This window comes from Manis javanica, chromosome 14 (assembly GCF_040802235.1).
Source record: "Manis javanica isolate MJ-LG chromosome 14, MJ_LKY, whole genome shotgun sequence".
Taxonomy (NCBI): domain Eukaryota; kingdom Metazoa; phylum Chordata; class Mammalia; order Pholidota; family Manidae; genus Manis; species Manis javanica.
Window position 1 is genome coordinate 11,881,665 of NC_133169.1, and position 15,514 is coordinate 11,897,178.

General features: G+C 44.1%; 2 protein-coding genes and 1 long non-coding RNA gene across 3 annotated transcripts; 2 read left to right on the forward strand and 1 right to left on the reverse strand.

Moving 5' to 3' along the window:
• The first annotated feature begins 77 nt into the window (after window positions 1-77).
• Window positions 78-6,201, forward strand: ILF2 (interleukin enhancer binding factor 2). The gene is made up of 14 exons (XM_017660549.3): window positions 78-196; window positions 862-921; window positions 1,123-1,165; window positions 1,614-1,718; window positions 2,076-2,153; window positions 2,488-2,590; window positions 3,197-3,262; window positions 3,562-3,678; window positions 4,144-4,222; window positions 4,484-4,571; window positions 4,959-5,020; window positions 5,098-5,212; window positions 5,429-5,519; window positions 5,667-6,201. Exons 1-14 carry the CDS (start codon window positions 192-194, stop codon window positions 5,825-5,827), a joined length of 1,173 nt encoding a protein of 390 aa, XP_017516038.1. The 5' UTR covers window positions 78-191; the 3' UTR covers window positions 5,828-6,201.
• Window positions 6,202-6,383: 182 nt separating this feature from the next.
• Window positions 6,384-8,124, reverse strand: SNAPIN (SNAP associated protein). Its single transcript, XM_017660551.3, has 4 exons — window positions 7,848-8,124; window positions 7,533-7,579; window positions 7,200-7,318; window positions 6,384-6,932 (listed from the first exon to the last, which is right to left on the reverse strand). Exons 1-4 carry the CDS (start codon window positions 7,988-7,990, stop codon window positions 6,831-6,833), a joined length of 411 nt encoding a protein of 136 aa, XP_017516040.1. The 5' UTR covers window positions 7,991-8,124; the 3' UTR covers window positions 6,384-6,830.
• Window positions 8,125-8,250: 126 nt separating this feature from the next.
• LOC140846151 (uncharacterized) lies at window positions 8,251-15,161 on the forward strand. Its single transcript, XR_012125068.1, has 2 exons — window positions 8,251-10,574; window positions 12,304-15,161. It is a non-coding gene; the product is annotated as an uncharacterized lncRNA (long non-coding RNA).
• The last annotated feature ends 353 nt before the right edge of the window (window positions 15,162-15,514 follow it).

A 15,514-nucleotide genomic window follows, 5' to 3' on the forward strand; every position in this document is an offset into this window, starting at 1 on the left:
CAGTAGGGGTTTTTCATTGGTTCATAAACCGGCTTACCAAAGTAAACCAATGGACATGAGCGGCGGGGTAAGGCGGGAGCCAATCGCGCGCGAGTTTGTTGGGACACGCCGGCAAGCCGCCTCTCCCGTTGTCGGCTCTCGGAGGAAAGGGACTGTTGGCGTGGCCTCCATTGTCCGGGATATAGGGCGCCATGAGGTAGGAACTAGGGTGCTCTGGGAAGGTTTCGGGTGTTTGACCCAAAAGTTGGGGAGGAGTCGGAGGACCTGAAAGGGCCTCGTACCTGGGGGCTGCCCTAAAACCGGAGAAGTCCTGGTCTGGGAGAGTGAGGGAGGTCGTAGACCGCGGAGGCGGGGAAATCTGGGCCTGGGATGGGGAGGCGGGTTCGACTCCTTGGTCACTAAGGGGTTTAGGTGGCGCGTTGTCCTCCGGTCCCAGGAGAAGCTCCCCACCGAGACTGAGAGGACTGGAACGCGCCCCCTTCATCCTCCATCCCTGGTGCTTGACACGGAGGATATGCCCGATAAATGTATTACCACGTTAATGAATAAATGAGCAGTCACCTAAGTCTCTGAAGCGCTGGGGTTGGCGTACCGCCGGGATTAGGGATGTTTATTTCAGTGGACTCAGCGAGCCCCATCATTACTTGGGGTCGGGCTGTGAATACATTATCCACAAAGAGGAGGTCGTGGGGACGAGCTGGACATTTGGGATGGGGAGAAGTGTTAAGTGGGAATAGGGACTGCTTCCAAAGGGAAGCTAAGAGCGATGGAGGGAGGCTAACTTGAAATGATACGGCCAGTATGTGGTGGAGGTGACTTCACCGGGGTAAACACGAGTTAAACCGACGTTTGCATTTCTAGGGGTGACAGAGGTCGTGGTCGTGGAGGGCGCTTTGGTTCCAGAGGAGGTCCAGGAGGAGGGTGAGTGCCAGCTTTTAACACTTTGCACTGGTTTCCCTTTCAATCATTGGAGTGGACTAATGTTAACCTGCTTTGAGGAGATCCAGATGTGGTTTAAGAAACATTTCTTTTCATGCTCGTCTTGCTACATGAGTTTGACCCCCTTATGCTAAGTAATTTGATTTTTGTGGTGAATAATTTGGTTTGTTTTTCTTGTTGTAGGTTCAGGCCCTTTGTGCCACACATCCCATTTGATTTCTATTTGGTGAGTACCTTGGTCCCTGTTCTCTTTTAAACAAGAGAAATGGAGCCTGGCCATTGCTCATTTGTAGATTTCTGGAGCCCAGCATCTCCCTGTTACTGAAGTCAAAGGGTGGTTGGAGTAGGAAAAGGGATTAGTGAATGGAGTTGGGTCTTGAGTTAGCTGTGTTGCTTCACATGCTCTGTAGGTAGGGTGGAGAAGATAATCCCTTGACTACTGTTGGCAATTATATGCTTGTAATCTTTTTTCTGAATGTATATCTGGTTTATCTGTTAATATACAGCAAGAGCTTAAATGATGGCTATTTCAGTTTATATCCTTGTTTGAACGTCTTGACTAAAAACAAGTGTAGAACTTTGTTCTCAATTTTTTTCTGCTGTGGCAACAGAAAAAAATCTCTCCTGTATAATATTTTTGGTAAACAGCATATAATGGTTTATTTCTGGGTCAGTGTGAAATGGCCTTCCCTCGGGTTAAGCCAGCGCCTGATGAAACGGCCTTCAGTGAGGCCCTGCTGAAGAGGAATCAAGACCTTGCTCCGAATTCTGCTGAGCAGGTATATTCTTTTGGCTGCCTTCCTGAGAGTTCTCTAAGAAACCTGGGGAGGTGAATGATCACTAGTGAGGTACGGGTGCAACAGCCTAAATTCCACAGAGGGTTTACTTGTTCTACTTATTTGTCACTGTGGGTAGGAGAGTGCCAGGTGAATATATAAGCAGACTACATGTGCATTGTATTTTTATTAGGGAATCTATCTTTGAGATCAAAAGGTTATTCTCTTTTGGCATATTTAAGGCCCCATGTTGGTAGTGATTCAGCTTCTGTGGAAGGGATTAGTGGAAAATACTCAAACGCTGGGAAGTTGCTTGTAATTTTTCATCTTGGGGTGTTTTTCTTTCTTGCTGTTTTTCAGGCCTCTATCCTTTCTCTAGTGACAAAAATAAACAATGTGATTGACAATCTGATTGTGGCTCCAGGGACATTTGAAGTGGTGAGTTATGATTCAGTCATAGAAAAGGTCAGGTTTTGATAGTGTGGAACTTTCCTTGGCTCCCCTTCATTCTTCAGTGGCCTGTTATCCAAAGCCAAGCCTAAAATGGGGGGTACAGTGGAATGCCTTTGTCCTACTGATACTGGGGACAAGATGGTATCATGGTTTCCAGCTAGCCATGACGTATCAGGCTTTTCATGTGGCTGTTTTTAAGATAGGATTTGATGTCACCTATTCCATATCTGGGTGTTAAGAAGTGTACTGTAATTGAGTTCTGAGAGGAATTAGTCTTTTCACCTCTAAATTTTTTTTCCTGACATCCCTTCTCTAACAGCAAATCGAAGAAGTCCGGCAGGTTGGATCATATAAAAAAGGAACGATGACCACGGGACACAATGTGGCTGACCTGGTGGTGATCCTAAAGATTCTGCCAACATGTGAGGGGACCTTTTTGGCCCCAGGAGCAGAACGTAACGTAGTTGGGTTTGAGGCATAGTATCTTTAAAGCCCAAATTTCTTGTGAGAAAGGCTATTTGGAAGACAAACAAGAAATTAATTTGGGGTAATAAGGGACAAATTCAGGAATGTGTGTCTGAAAGAACATACGGTCAGTTTTATAGGGTGGTGGTCCTCAACTGGGGGTGATTTTGTTCACCAGCGGACATTTGGCAGTGTTTGGAGACATTTCTGGGTTACTGGCATCAAGAGGGTAGTGATCAGAGTACTGCCAAGTATTCTGTAGAACACAGGACAGACTCTACCCCAACCCCCCAAAAATTATCCAGCCAAAGATGGCATCAGTGCCACTGGCAAACCCTACTGAAGAAAAAGGGGATGGGGATAGAAGGAGGTGTCCTGTTCCCTGAGCCTCCCAATTTCTCTGTCCAGGCATTAGCTTTCCTTATAAAAGTATTTAATTTATTCTGTTGCTTGTTCTTACCCAGCCTGAACATGGGGCAGAAATCAGTGCAAAATAGCTGAGGGATACATAGAAAGTCAATGAATAACTGCAATGTTCATTATCTCCTTTTCTCTCAATCTAGTGGAAGCCGTTGCTGCCCTAGGAAACAAAGTCGTGGAAAGCCTGAGAGCACAGGATCCTTCTGAAGGTTTGAGTTTGTTGCTAAGCATGTATTGGTGGTCACAGGAGCCGGTTCTATAATTACAAGTAAAAGGTCAGGCTAGAAAGAGTGAATGCAGAGTTTCACGTTGGGGAAGTTTTGGCAGGGAACTCCAGTGTTCAGCAAGCAGTTGATCTCACTTATTTTTCAAAGCTGTATTTTAAATCCTCATTCTGGACTCCTGCAGTTTTTAAAAAGCCTGTGTGTTCCCCAGCCCCCGCCCTGGATCTGCCTTGGTCATCTAATAGAAATGTGAGTTACAGCTTTTGGGTTTTCTTTTCTTTCAGTTTTGACCATGCTTACCAATGAGACTGGCTTTGAGATCAGTTCTTCTGATGCTACAGTGAAGATTCTCATTACCACAGTGCCACCCAATCTCCGAAAACTGGACCCAGAACTCCATTGTTAGTCCTTTTTTCCCACTGCTGGGAAATGTGGAGGAAATTCAAAACATGGTGGGAAGTTGCCGTTGAGTTTATTAGCTTGTTGTGCCACATGAAACCTGGGACCTGCATTTATCCCAAGCTGTGCCATCTCCCTGTGTAATTTGGAGAGTTTTGCCAGCTTGCCAGTGAAATTGCCAAAGACATGACGGCCAGGAAAGCTGTTTGAGAACTTAAGAAACAGACTAAAGAAATATTTATGGAGGGTAGGCCTTTGGAGAAAATCGTGAATCTTGCATGCTTCTAGATGTGGTTTGAGGGAGGAATAGTGATTTTTGGACAGGTGATTTGCTGATCTTAGGGACTTGGGGATAGTTTAAGGAATTACTAAGTTATCCTGTCCTCCTCCCAAGTTCTGGACTGTGGCAGTGTATTGAATTACTCACTTAATAGTGTTTCACCTTGGCCTTCATGCTTACCTTCCAGTGGACATCAAGGTACTGCAGAGCGCCTTAGCGGCCATCCGCCATGCCCGCTGGTTTGAGGAGAACGCCTCACAGTCCACGTGAGTCCCTCTCTCCCTATCTGAATTAAGATAACCTAATCCTTCTGGCTACAGCAAGTAGCAGGATGACCCATACTTCACTGACAGAACTTTTCTGGCTGTTATCTTCTGTCTAGATTTTGATTTTTACCATAAGTAAGCAAATTTAATTTAGATTGAGAAGAGAATTGTGTAGTTCTGGAAATAGCTTCAGCTCTGTACCTCAGCTGTGCAAGTATGTGATCTTATTACTTGCAATCCCTGGGTTCCTGTTTTTTTCAGAGTTAAAGTTCTCATCAGACTGCTGAAGGACCTGAGGATTCGTTTTCCTGGCTTTGAGCCCCTCACACCTTGGATCCTTGACCTTCTTGTAAGTACAGGACAGGTGAAGTTCTTGATCATCCCTATTTAATAGTAGTTACTCTGAAGCCTACCTGAATCTGAAATTTGGCGAAGCTGAAAAGAAATCTCATTGGTGGACAGGTAGTCCAGGAAAGAGTCAATGTTTATTACTTCCTTGGGTCTTCGGAGTTTTTGGTTAAATGAGTAGTTACTACTGCCTATCTGGTTACTGTCATTTCATTAATATGAGAATGGAGAGAAATTACTGAATGAGTAGCCATTGCAGAATTGCTTCCAAACATGAAAATTTTGGCCAGACCTTCATAATTACTTTTCTTTGTGAACGCTTATAGTTTTAGTTTGAAAACAGAATTGCCACTTTTATGGCCCACCTGCCAGACTTACTATTTTCCAGGGGCACTATGCTGTGATGAACAACCCCACCAGACAGCCTTTGGCCCTAAATGTGGCATACAGGTATAACACGCTTCTCTGGGTTTGGGGCTGGGTGTAAGCTGTCTTGTGTGTGCTTTTAATACCTCCCCGTGTTTCAGGCGTTGCTTACAGATCCTGGCTGCAGGACTGTTCCTGCCAGGGTCAGTGGGTATCACTGACCCCTGTGAGAGTGGCAACTTCCGAGTACACACAGTCATGACTCTGGAGCAACAGGTATTGGGACAACTCTGAAATGGTCTGTTGTGCCCCCCACTCTTAAAAGTGCAGGTCAGAAGGTGAAGGGAATGTGGTTTTTAGGGGTTGGGGATTTGGGGGTTTTCACAGACATTGGTCTTGAAATGTTGTGTTCATCTCTGTCCTTGAGAGCGTTCATCACACAGAGTACTTTGATTTTCCTTGCTAATTTACTGTCACTTTGTTCTCCTTTAGGACATGGTCTGCTACACAGCTCAGACTCTGGTCCGAATCCTCTCACATGGTGGCTTTCGAAAGATCCTTGGCCAGGAGGGTGACGCCAGCTGTGAGTGGCCCCCGTGGGTCATGGGCTCTTTATGGCACTCTGCGGTCTACAAAGCAGCCCCCCACTACTCAGATGCCTTAATATTTCTGCTGTGTCCTGACTGTCATGCTGGACTGTCTGAAATCACCTGTTTTTTTTTTCATCTAGATCTTGCTTCTGAAATATCTACCTGGGATGGAGTGATAGTAACACCTTCAGAAAAGGCTTATGAGAAGCCACCAGAGAAGAAGGAAGGAGAGGAAGAGGAGGAGAATACAGAGGAGCCACCACAAGGAGAGGAAGAGGAGAGCATGGAGACTCAGGAGTGACTTGCCCTTCTCCCCGCCCCCTTTCTTACCCGAGGGGAAGCCTGGAGCCTAAGCTAACTGCTACTGGGATTTGTATGGTGGCATTTCTGAGGATAAGGGAGAGAGGAAGAAAAATAAAAATAAACTATAGAAGGAAATACCATTCCACTGGGTTCTGATACTGGCTTAGTAGCCATAAGTCCCCCATTTATGACCTGTGCCATCCAACTATAGGGAAGCAAATATGTTTTTCTTCCTAATATTCTAGAATCCCCCAGTTGCTGGGAACTTCTCTCACCAGTACTTTGTTGTTGAAATGTTGCAAACTGTTAGTGTTTTGAAAAGAAAAAGGTTTTTTTTTTCTAAGAAAAATGATTAAAGTACTTCCTAGTAGGGCTCTTGGTCTTGTTTTTCCTTGGCATCTGGAAACCTGTTTTGCTTCACTTTGCTTTCTATACTCCATTGAAAATGATACTTGAGTCTTTTTATTATAAATTCTAGGTCACAATTTGAAGCTGTATTTGAATTAAAGTACAAATACTCTTAGAATCTTTCCAGGTAGAAGAGTAGACTAGAGTACTGTTTAAGTATTTATTGAATTAAATGGTTCTAGTAACACTGTTGCTGTATTCAATTCAGTGCAATCAATAAAAGAGGGTAGATGGGTCATTCACCTTGACTTTGCCTGCCCTCTTTTCCAAATCCTCAGTGCAAAGAAAAATCACAGGCAGAGAACATGCAATAGAGGAAGCCTCTCCCTGCTTAACTAGGCTTGAAGGTAGAGGGTGGGCCTTGCGCCTGCAGCTTTAAAACAAAAAAGATGTAGATGCCTCAGCTCATTCTTGGAAAGAAGAGCCATAACAAATCCTTCGGGGTCCTGAGTCCTGCTGTATAGGTTTCTTTGGGTCCCACATGAACAGGTAAGTGCTTCAAACACAAACCACAGGGGCTGCCTTTTTGATGTCCCAAGGTCAATGGCGTCCTGGAGGAAACAGCAGCTAGGGCCATGGGCACATCTGGCCTGTTACTTGCTTGGGGAACCAGGGGGGTAAACTCCTGAATCAAGCATTGCCCTCCTGCGAGCTGTTTCCTTAGCAACGCTGTGGTTTAGCCGTCTCAGCCGTTCCTACAAGACAAAAGATTAGGAAGTCTGCTCTGTGAAACGCTTTAGAGTTCAGTGTCAAGTAGGTGCTACAAATATTTTAGACTCCATCTTAACATTAAATCTTGTAAGGTAATATGGCTGTAAACGATAGCAACTGCAGTGAGAATAACAAGGAGTTCTAAAGACTTAACTACGGTGATTTTGTGTTGGGGACTTGGTGACATCTCTTGAAAATTGAAGAATACCCTAACGACTTGGAAAGAATCGCTGTCAACAGGGAATTTTTACCTGGGCATTCTGTAGAATGTTGTTGACCAAGACAACCCGTCGCCGGGCATTAAGTAGCTTCTTCACATAGGGGTCGAGATCCAAGGCTACTTTCTGATCCTCATTGATACGGCACAGTTCTGGGGGATGGAAGCAAGGTGCAACTAACATCTAGTGGCTCATCTCAGGGAAAGTAGGCGAGTAAATGGGATGAAAACACTTGCACCCACGTGGGCCACAGTCCACTGACAGCCCTGATGTTCTGGAAAACGGCGACACAAACAGCCCAGAGCTTAGCCAAACGTAAGGTCCTGGAAGTGAGCTAGAGGATTCCAGGGATACAGGGATACTTACCAGTAGCTAGGTTGTCAATTTGTTCCCGAAGCTCAACCTGGCTCTCTCTGCAACGAGGTACAAGGGCCCACACGGTCAGACAGTATATGGAACTCAAGAAACCTGTTTCCCTACGTGTTTCCCAAGTACTGAGAGAAGCCAGCTCCAACTACCCTCAACCTGCAGCCTTCCGCCGTTCAGCCCCGGCTCCAGTTTCCCAAATTTCTTTTTGTCCGACCTGAACGCGGGCTGGAATCTGGTTCCGCCCTCTGTCGGTCCCACCCCTGCGAAAAACCAACCCAGGAGAGCCCCGCCCCAACCTTCCCTCGTGGGTACCTGACAGCGTGGACATGAGAGTCGAGCTGCTGTACGGCCGGTCGCAGGAACTCGAGGAGGCCCTCGGCGAAGAGGTCGCGGCCGGCGGGCCCCGCCACCGGGGTGCTTGCCCCGGACACGGCGGCGGAACCAGACCCCGCCATCACGAACTTCCCTTAAGCACGGAACCTGCCGCGAGGGCCGCCGGGAAGTGAAACCCCGCTGAGGTGCGCCGCGAGGGGGCGCCCGGGAGATGCCGGCTGCTCCCCAGGCCCTGGGATTCCTGGGAAACCGAGTCTCTGGGGCAGGGCGAGGCGAAGGGCCGGGCTCCAGGGCGGGCTCCCGGGACTTGTAGTTCTTTGTAAGCCTGGAAGGGGCGGGTTTTGACGATCTCCAGACTTCAGTAGCTAGAGAAAGGAACCGTTTCTCGGGGTGGGTACTTTTTGTTTTCTCCATTGGTGAAAAATAAATGCTTATTTCCCCAATTGTCCATAGCCTTCCCATGTTAACTTTATGAGAAATCCATATTCATTGTATAGTTTTATATTTCTAAATCTGAGTGTATTTTTTAATGGCGTTAAAATATGGGCCAAACTGCCTATGAATATTATTCAGCCTTAAAAAGAAATGAAATTCTGAAACATGTTACAATATGGATTAACCTTGTAGACATTATGCTAAATGAAATAAGCCGGGCACAAAAGGACAATTATTTTATGACTTCACTTGTGTGGATACCTAGAGCAAATTTATGGGAAAAAAATGTGCTTTAATCGCTACAGAATGGTGTTGTCAAGGGCTGGGAGGAAGAGGGAATGCGGAGTTATTGTTGAATGGATACTCTTAGAGAAGAGTAGTGGTGATGGTCACACAGTAATGTGAAGTTACTTAATGCCACTGAACTGTACACCTAAAAATGGTTACAGTGGCAAATTTCATCATGTGTATTTTGCCACAGTAAAACAAAATTTCAAGCCTGCATTTGTTTCCATACTTTCATTTTTCTTCCCTCCAGAAGTTTCCTCGGTTTTGTTCCCTTTTTCATGTCTTTCTAGAGAGTTTATATCTCTTGTTGAATTCTAAACACGAGACACAGCCCTCTGTCCCTTAAGCTCTAATGAGGTGCAGTGGTTCACAATTCTGGGGGCCGTCGGGGCGGCATGTGTATGGAGATGCTCCTGCAGGGCAAAGGGGACAGAAATACATGGGCACCAGAATGTTCAGCCTCGAGCTTTATCCTCAGGAATAAAGGAGAAGGTGTTGAAATCACTGTGGGAGAGTGTAGTCAGCAGCTGTGACCCTGACTGAGACCTAAATGGTGATAACTTTGAAAGCTTTGTATACTTTTTATTGCTTATTGTGTTTGTTTCCCTGTATCCTTCCCTCTAGTGAATAGAGGTAGGACTCTCCTGAGAGGCTGGGGGTTTATTTTGGAAGTAAGCAGCAAGGAAGGGCGTAGCTAAGGGCAACTGCCCCTGCTTTCAGTCAGGCCTTCAGAGTAGGAAGCCCAGGGGAGAGTGGTGACAGTGCTGAAGAAGAAAGGAAAGATGCCACATCCTTGAGGCCTGCACTGGGGAGAAAGAACAGGGGCTGCCTTGGGTGGGGAAAGGAGTTGATGGCCCAGTGTCTAGAGGAGAAGCCCCACATTAGGCCACAGTCCTGCAAGGTACTTTGAAGTAGGGTTGCCAGATTTAGAGAGCAAAGCAAACGAAAAACCCTGGGGCACTAGTAAATTTGAATTTCAAACAAACAACAGATAATTTTCTAGTATAAGTATTTTATCTGGTACACCGACTTCAAAGGCTGTTCTCTGAGATAAACCATTTTGCTGTTTTTATTGTTTCTATGTTCCCCTTTGCACTGCTCTTATCACTGGAGCTGTGTCTATCTCTCATTGCCGCGGCCTCCTGACCCATCCATCTCTTGCCTCTAGTCTCTGTATTCTCCAGGCCAGTCTGCGCCCAGTACCAGTCCGATTACATAATAACCTTGCTCGGAGAAAAGAAAAGGGATTCTAGAATCCGCCTTTCCTTGGTTCCTTGGACACTTCCGTGAGGGAAACAGGGCAAGGTCTTACAGAAGCCCTCAAGTCTGATAACAGGTTGAAAGCCAGTGCTCATTCAATTATTCATTCTCTAAACACTTATCACATTCCTGGCATCAGGCATAAGGTATTCAGTGCAAAACCCCCCTCCTTTGCTGCTTGCACACATATCATTGTGAGACCCCTGGAAAGTTAGCTTGACGTAACTTACTCCATTTTGCAAAGCTTAGCCTGACTAACTCTATCTTGTGTTAAAACCCTAGTCATAAGCAAAATCAGTAAAATTACAGTTCTAAGCAAAATAAGAGAAAGGAAGTACCCTATGCCTGGGAAAGCCACAAGCTAGAAAACCACAATGAGTAAATGTCCATTTTGCTGAAACTGTAATTATCCATTTTTGCTAGATCTGCCCCTTGGAAAGCCCCTAACCATTTTAGCTATATTTGCTAACTGTTTTTGCTTTATTTGCCACTTACCAAGGTATAAAAGCAAAAAGGGAACTTTGTTCAGGGTCTCAGATTGTGTCCGGTGTTCTGACGGGCTGCTGAGACCCTGGTTCGAACTAGCGATAAAGACCTGTTCTGTTCTTGCATCTTGCAACTGAGCTTGGTGACTGCGACTCCGCACGGGGACTAAAGGAAATGGGGCACAACATTTGGGGCTCGTCCGGGATCCCCGTGAGGAGCAGCAGCCCCAACCGCCGGGTAAGGTCTTTATTGAATCTGAAAGTGACTGGTCACACCAGCCGCAGGCCGGCTGGGTTTTGGCCAACGTGAGTCCGAGGCTGGCGGACGCGCCAGAAGGCAGTTGATCCAGGTTTTGGGCAACTTGAGTCCGAGGCCGGGGGACACACCGGAAGGCTGTTGCAGGCTCAGGACCATATCGGACCGTCCATGGGTCTCTGGGGTCAGACTTCTCTGACTGAGGGATATTCTTCTGTAACTGAGGGATATTCGGGGTATTCCTCACTGACTGAAAGAGATTTCTGGGGATATTTCTGTTACACTCCTGGGAGAATTTGTTTTTTGGCTGGTTTGTCTGTCTTATTTGTCTGTTTTGTGTTGTCGTAATTGGCACTTCCGAATGGTATTAACAAAATTGATTTAGAGACAAGTGCTTGTGAAAATTGGGCATTCTAAAACTTACAGGAAATTCTAATAAAAGATATTAAGCATTAATGCTACATTTAAGTTAAACTGAAATGACATGTCCTTATGGTTATCAGCTGCCTAAGTTTACCTAAAGTCATTTAAGTTGATGTTATCTGCAAATAAAATGCTTAGAGGCTTGACTTTGTCTAATATTAGTAAAGGTCTTGTAAGTGATCTAGCATAGTTGTTAGGAATGAGTAAACTAAGTGTAGCAAATGAACATTTTAATAATAATACTGTATTAATGTATAACTGTGTATATATATATGCAAACAGCCTGAGAATTTTTGTAGTAACCAAAATTCTTAAAGTTTGCTAAATTATATAGACATATTTTGTGCCTAATGAGAAATTGTGCTGTAAAGCACATTTCCAAAAATGATAATATACGTTCATAGATGTATCAATCTGAAGAATGCTAGTGTAACAGTTTACAGTGGCCTATTTTTCAGTGTTCACTGAAAGTTAAAGTATTAAATGGTTTTAAGTTCTAATGAAAACTACTGAATAAACAACAAAAATATCTCTGTATGCTAAAGATGTGTTTTAATAAGAGAAAGTATAAAGAATGAAAATTCATTTTGTTGAGGGTAAAAGAAGGTAATTGTTCCAAAGTACAGCTATTTATTTAAAGGGGGAGAACACTGAATATAGAAAGAAAGTTGTAGAAAGCTCGTGGAAAAATTGATATAGTCATGCTATGTGAAATTAAAGCAAGTGACTCTTGATATCAAGTACACAGCAAAATTAGAATTTTGTTTTCAGTTAAAAAACAAAGTTTTCTTTAACTGTTAGTCTGTTCTTAATGTTGAAAGATTGCAAAAGGTTTTCTAATTGTTATATCAAAACAGTTTCTCATGCTTAAAGTCTCAATGAATTGTTTGAGTACTTAAGAAAATGAGATCTTAATATTAAAAGACTAAAAGTTAAACTTTGCTAACAACTGTGTAAACTTCTATATCTACCTTTGAAGTATTTTGTTGTCATTCTAGTTAAATAGATAAGTATTGCTTCATGGCAACCTATAATCTTATTTAAGCAAATGCCAAAGAAACTTTCTTTTGACAGCTTTCCAAAAATCAAATTCAAAAGGGTGCTTTTACCTCTAGTTAACTCTGATATTTTCCAGAGGGCCCCTGGAACATGTCAGAAGAATTTTTTCTCCTCATCGGGAAAAATATTTGGCTAATTTGGCTTATTTATCTGATATCTATTTACCTAGAAAGCACTGTCAAAGGGAATGATGCTAAACTTTGTTACTGAATGGTTTTTTTTGTTACAGAAATATCTGAATTTCCTTATGTCAACTGTCTTACAGTAAGCTATCATCAGATCTATAACCATTGTCATTTGTAAGTCTTTTGTCATTTATAGTCACTGTTTTATTACTCCCACACTAGTAAACAGGTATTGGTTACATAGGATTAAGTAAATAAAGGAAGATGCTTTGGTGGCTTTTTGTTTCAAATGTTGCTCTTAAAGTGTTTTAAGTTTTTTCTCTTAATCTGACAACAGTTTAGTAAATGACTGTCTTTATAAGCAGAATTGAAACTTTGTCTTTCTCTCTACCTGATCCCTCCAGAATTTAAAAACTCTCAGTGACTATTTTTATATTTCATGGCAGTATGTTTATTTGCATAAGTTCAATAAGAACCTGCTTTCCTTGTAAGAGGACCGATTATATATAATATAATATTATATATATATAAAATATAACCACTAGTTATATTACCAAGGCTTTGACTGGAATGTTATACCTGAGAGACACGTGTGTGGACTCAGATGTGAACAAACCGCTTTAAGGAACAGGTTGACTTTATAAAGCCAACAAAGCCCCCTGGAAGAACTGGCCTGGTACCTTGCTTACAGGGTTCCCAGCAGCCTTACCAGGTGAGTAAGGAAGGTCACTTCCTGGCAGGTGCAGGAACCTTAGGATGTCTTGGGGACCTCAAGAAGAGAGGAATTCACCCAAATGTACAGGTACTGCAGGAACAACCTGATGGCAAGTCTTACTTGGCTTTCTGGCCTCAAGAGGCCTTTAAAAGTTCAATCTGAGATTCCTTACAAAAAGTTCCAGCAAAGCACATTTAAAAGAGCCTATGTAATCAATTGCTTTTCTTGCTGCACTTATGCAAATAATAAAGCCAGTGTTAATTATTTTCTTAATCTGGTTACTTCTAATTGAGGGTGATTTTGGAGAAAAGTATTGTTTCAATAATGCAGCCTTGTCCATACTAAATCCTAGTACTAGTCATTGAGACATAAACTAGATCCAGAATTCTAGCTTCTTCAAAATATCTGGCTATGATTTCCCAGAGATTTTACCATGCATTCTTAATCTCATCAAGTTTGTCCTTCCAGAATAGAAAATCCAACTCCAGATATTGCTGCTTAACTTAATAACATGATTTGTTCTATCTTGCCTAGAAGCCACAAAACCGCAAATAGTAACAGAAATAGAACCTGGAATAGAAGTGCCCATCTTCCGAGGCCCTCTCAGCCATCCACTGATGGAGACCTAGCTGCACCCCTTACTGCGCCCCCTCTCAGCATGAAGCAGCCAGAGCGGTCACCGCCCCCTTTCCCTAGCAGCAGCTAGGGTCTCTATCTGTAGAGGGGCGAATGAGACAGGGACCATGGATGTAGTCAGAGTAGGGTGAGGGCCTTCGGAGGGGGCAGGGCGGGATATTTGCAGTAAGAGCAATGTAACTAACATGCAAAGAAACCCCCCTACTAAAACCCTATGTTAAACATTGAGCTCAAGAATCATTCTTCAGTGAGATCAGTTCATGTTCCCCAGATAAAGAAGAGTAGCACATGTTTTATTATGCTAATCATTTGTAACCATGTGTAAGATTCACTTCAGCATGCTTAAAGGCCCAGGCCTATGTGCTGTCTCTCCTCCTTCAGATCTGACAAGGTGATATTTGCAAACTGAGCAACTAACAGCATACAGACCCAGCTGTAGACGGCATGGTTAATTCCTTATGTTAATTTTAATATTCTAGGACCACTTGATAAGTCCCCACCCCTAAGTTTTTTTTTCCTGTTCTCGAAAAATCCTCAACTGCCTATAAAACCCCCCAGACAATGCACCACTACGGACTCTCTTGTCCCCTCCTGGAGACAGAAGCTCTGCCCCTTCACTTTAGGAGTATCTAGGGCCGGAACCGGCATAGCCTCTCTGGCCACTCAACAAGCAGGTACGGCATCCCTGAGAGCAGCTATAGATGAAGATATAGAAAGAATAGAGACCTCTATTAGTCATTTAGAAAAATCTCTCACCTCCTTATCCTAAGTCGTACTCCAAAATAGAAGAGGACTTGATTTATTCTTCCTCCAACAAGGGAGAATATGTGCTGCGCTAAGAGAAGAATGCTATTTTCATGCAGACCACTCAGGAGTAGTGAAAGAGTCTCTAGCCAAAGTCAGAGAAGGACTAGCTAAGAGGGAGAGAGAATACCGAGAAAACCGGAGTTGGTACGAAAGATGGTTCGACAGCTCCCCTTGGTCCGCCACCCTCTTATCCATCCTCATTGGGCCCCTAGTCATCCTGTTGCTCCTTCTCACATTCGGTCCCTGCATTCTTAACCACCTAGTTCAGTACCTGAGACAGCGTCTCAGCACTATCCAGCTATGGTGATACGCCACCAATGCCAGCAGCTATATGAAAGCCCCTAGTGGGACAAGAATGCCCACTCAGGTACAAAAGAAAAGGGGGGAATGTGAGACCCCTGGAAAGTTAGCTTGACATAACTTACTCCATTTTGCAAAGCTTAGCCTGACTAACTCCATCTTGTGTTAAAACCCTAGTTGTAAGCAAAATCAGTAAAATTACAGTTCTAAGCAAAATAAGAGAAAGGAAGTACCCTATGCCTGGGAAAGCCACAAGCTAGAAAACCACAATGAGTAAATGTCCATTTTGCTGAAACTGTAATTATCCATTTTTGCTAGATCTGCCCCTTGGAAAGCCCCTAACCATTTTAGCTATATTTGCTAACTGTTTTTGCTGTATTTGCCACTTACCAAGGTATAAAAGCAAAAAGGGAACTTTGTTCAGGGTCTCAGATTGTGTCCGGTGTTCTGACGGGCTGCTGAGACCCTGGTTCGAACCAGCAATAAAGACCTGTTCTGTTTTTGCATCTTGCAACTGAGCTTGGTGACTGCGATTCCGCACGGGGACTAAAGGAAATGGGGCACAACATCATGTATCAGTGGCCCTTCAATCCTTGGCTTTTCCATAGGGGCTGAAGGAGTTGTAGGTGAGAAGAACTTACTCCGTCTTCTGCCTCCCATCTCCCACCCCCTGGACAGTGCTTAGGTTGACCTGACCTCCTGGCTGGCTCCCTGAAGGCAGGTCCTGGGGTAGGTCCATGAGGAAGCCCTGCGGGAACACAGGGCGCTGGCTCAGGCAATATGGTTACAGTGCCCTCCACCTGGCTGGCTAGCTGCACCCCTGCACCCACACTGTGGAGCCTGCAGGGGCAGAGGGG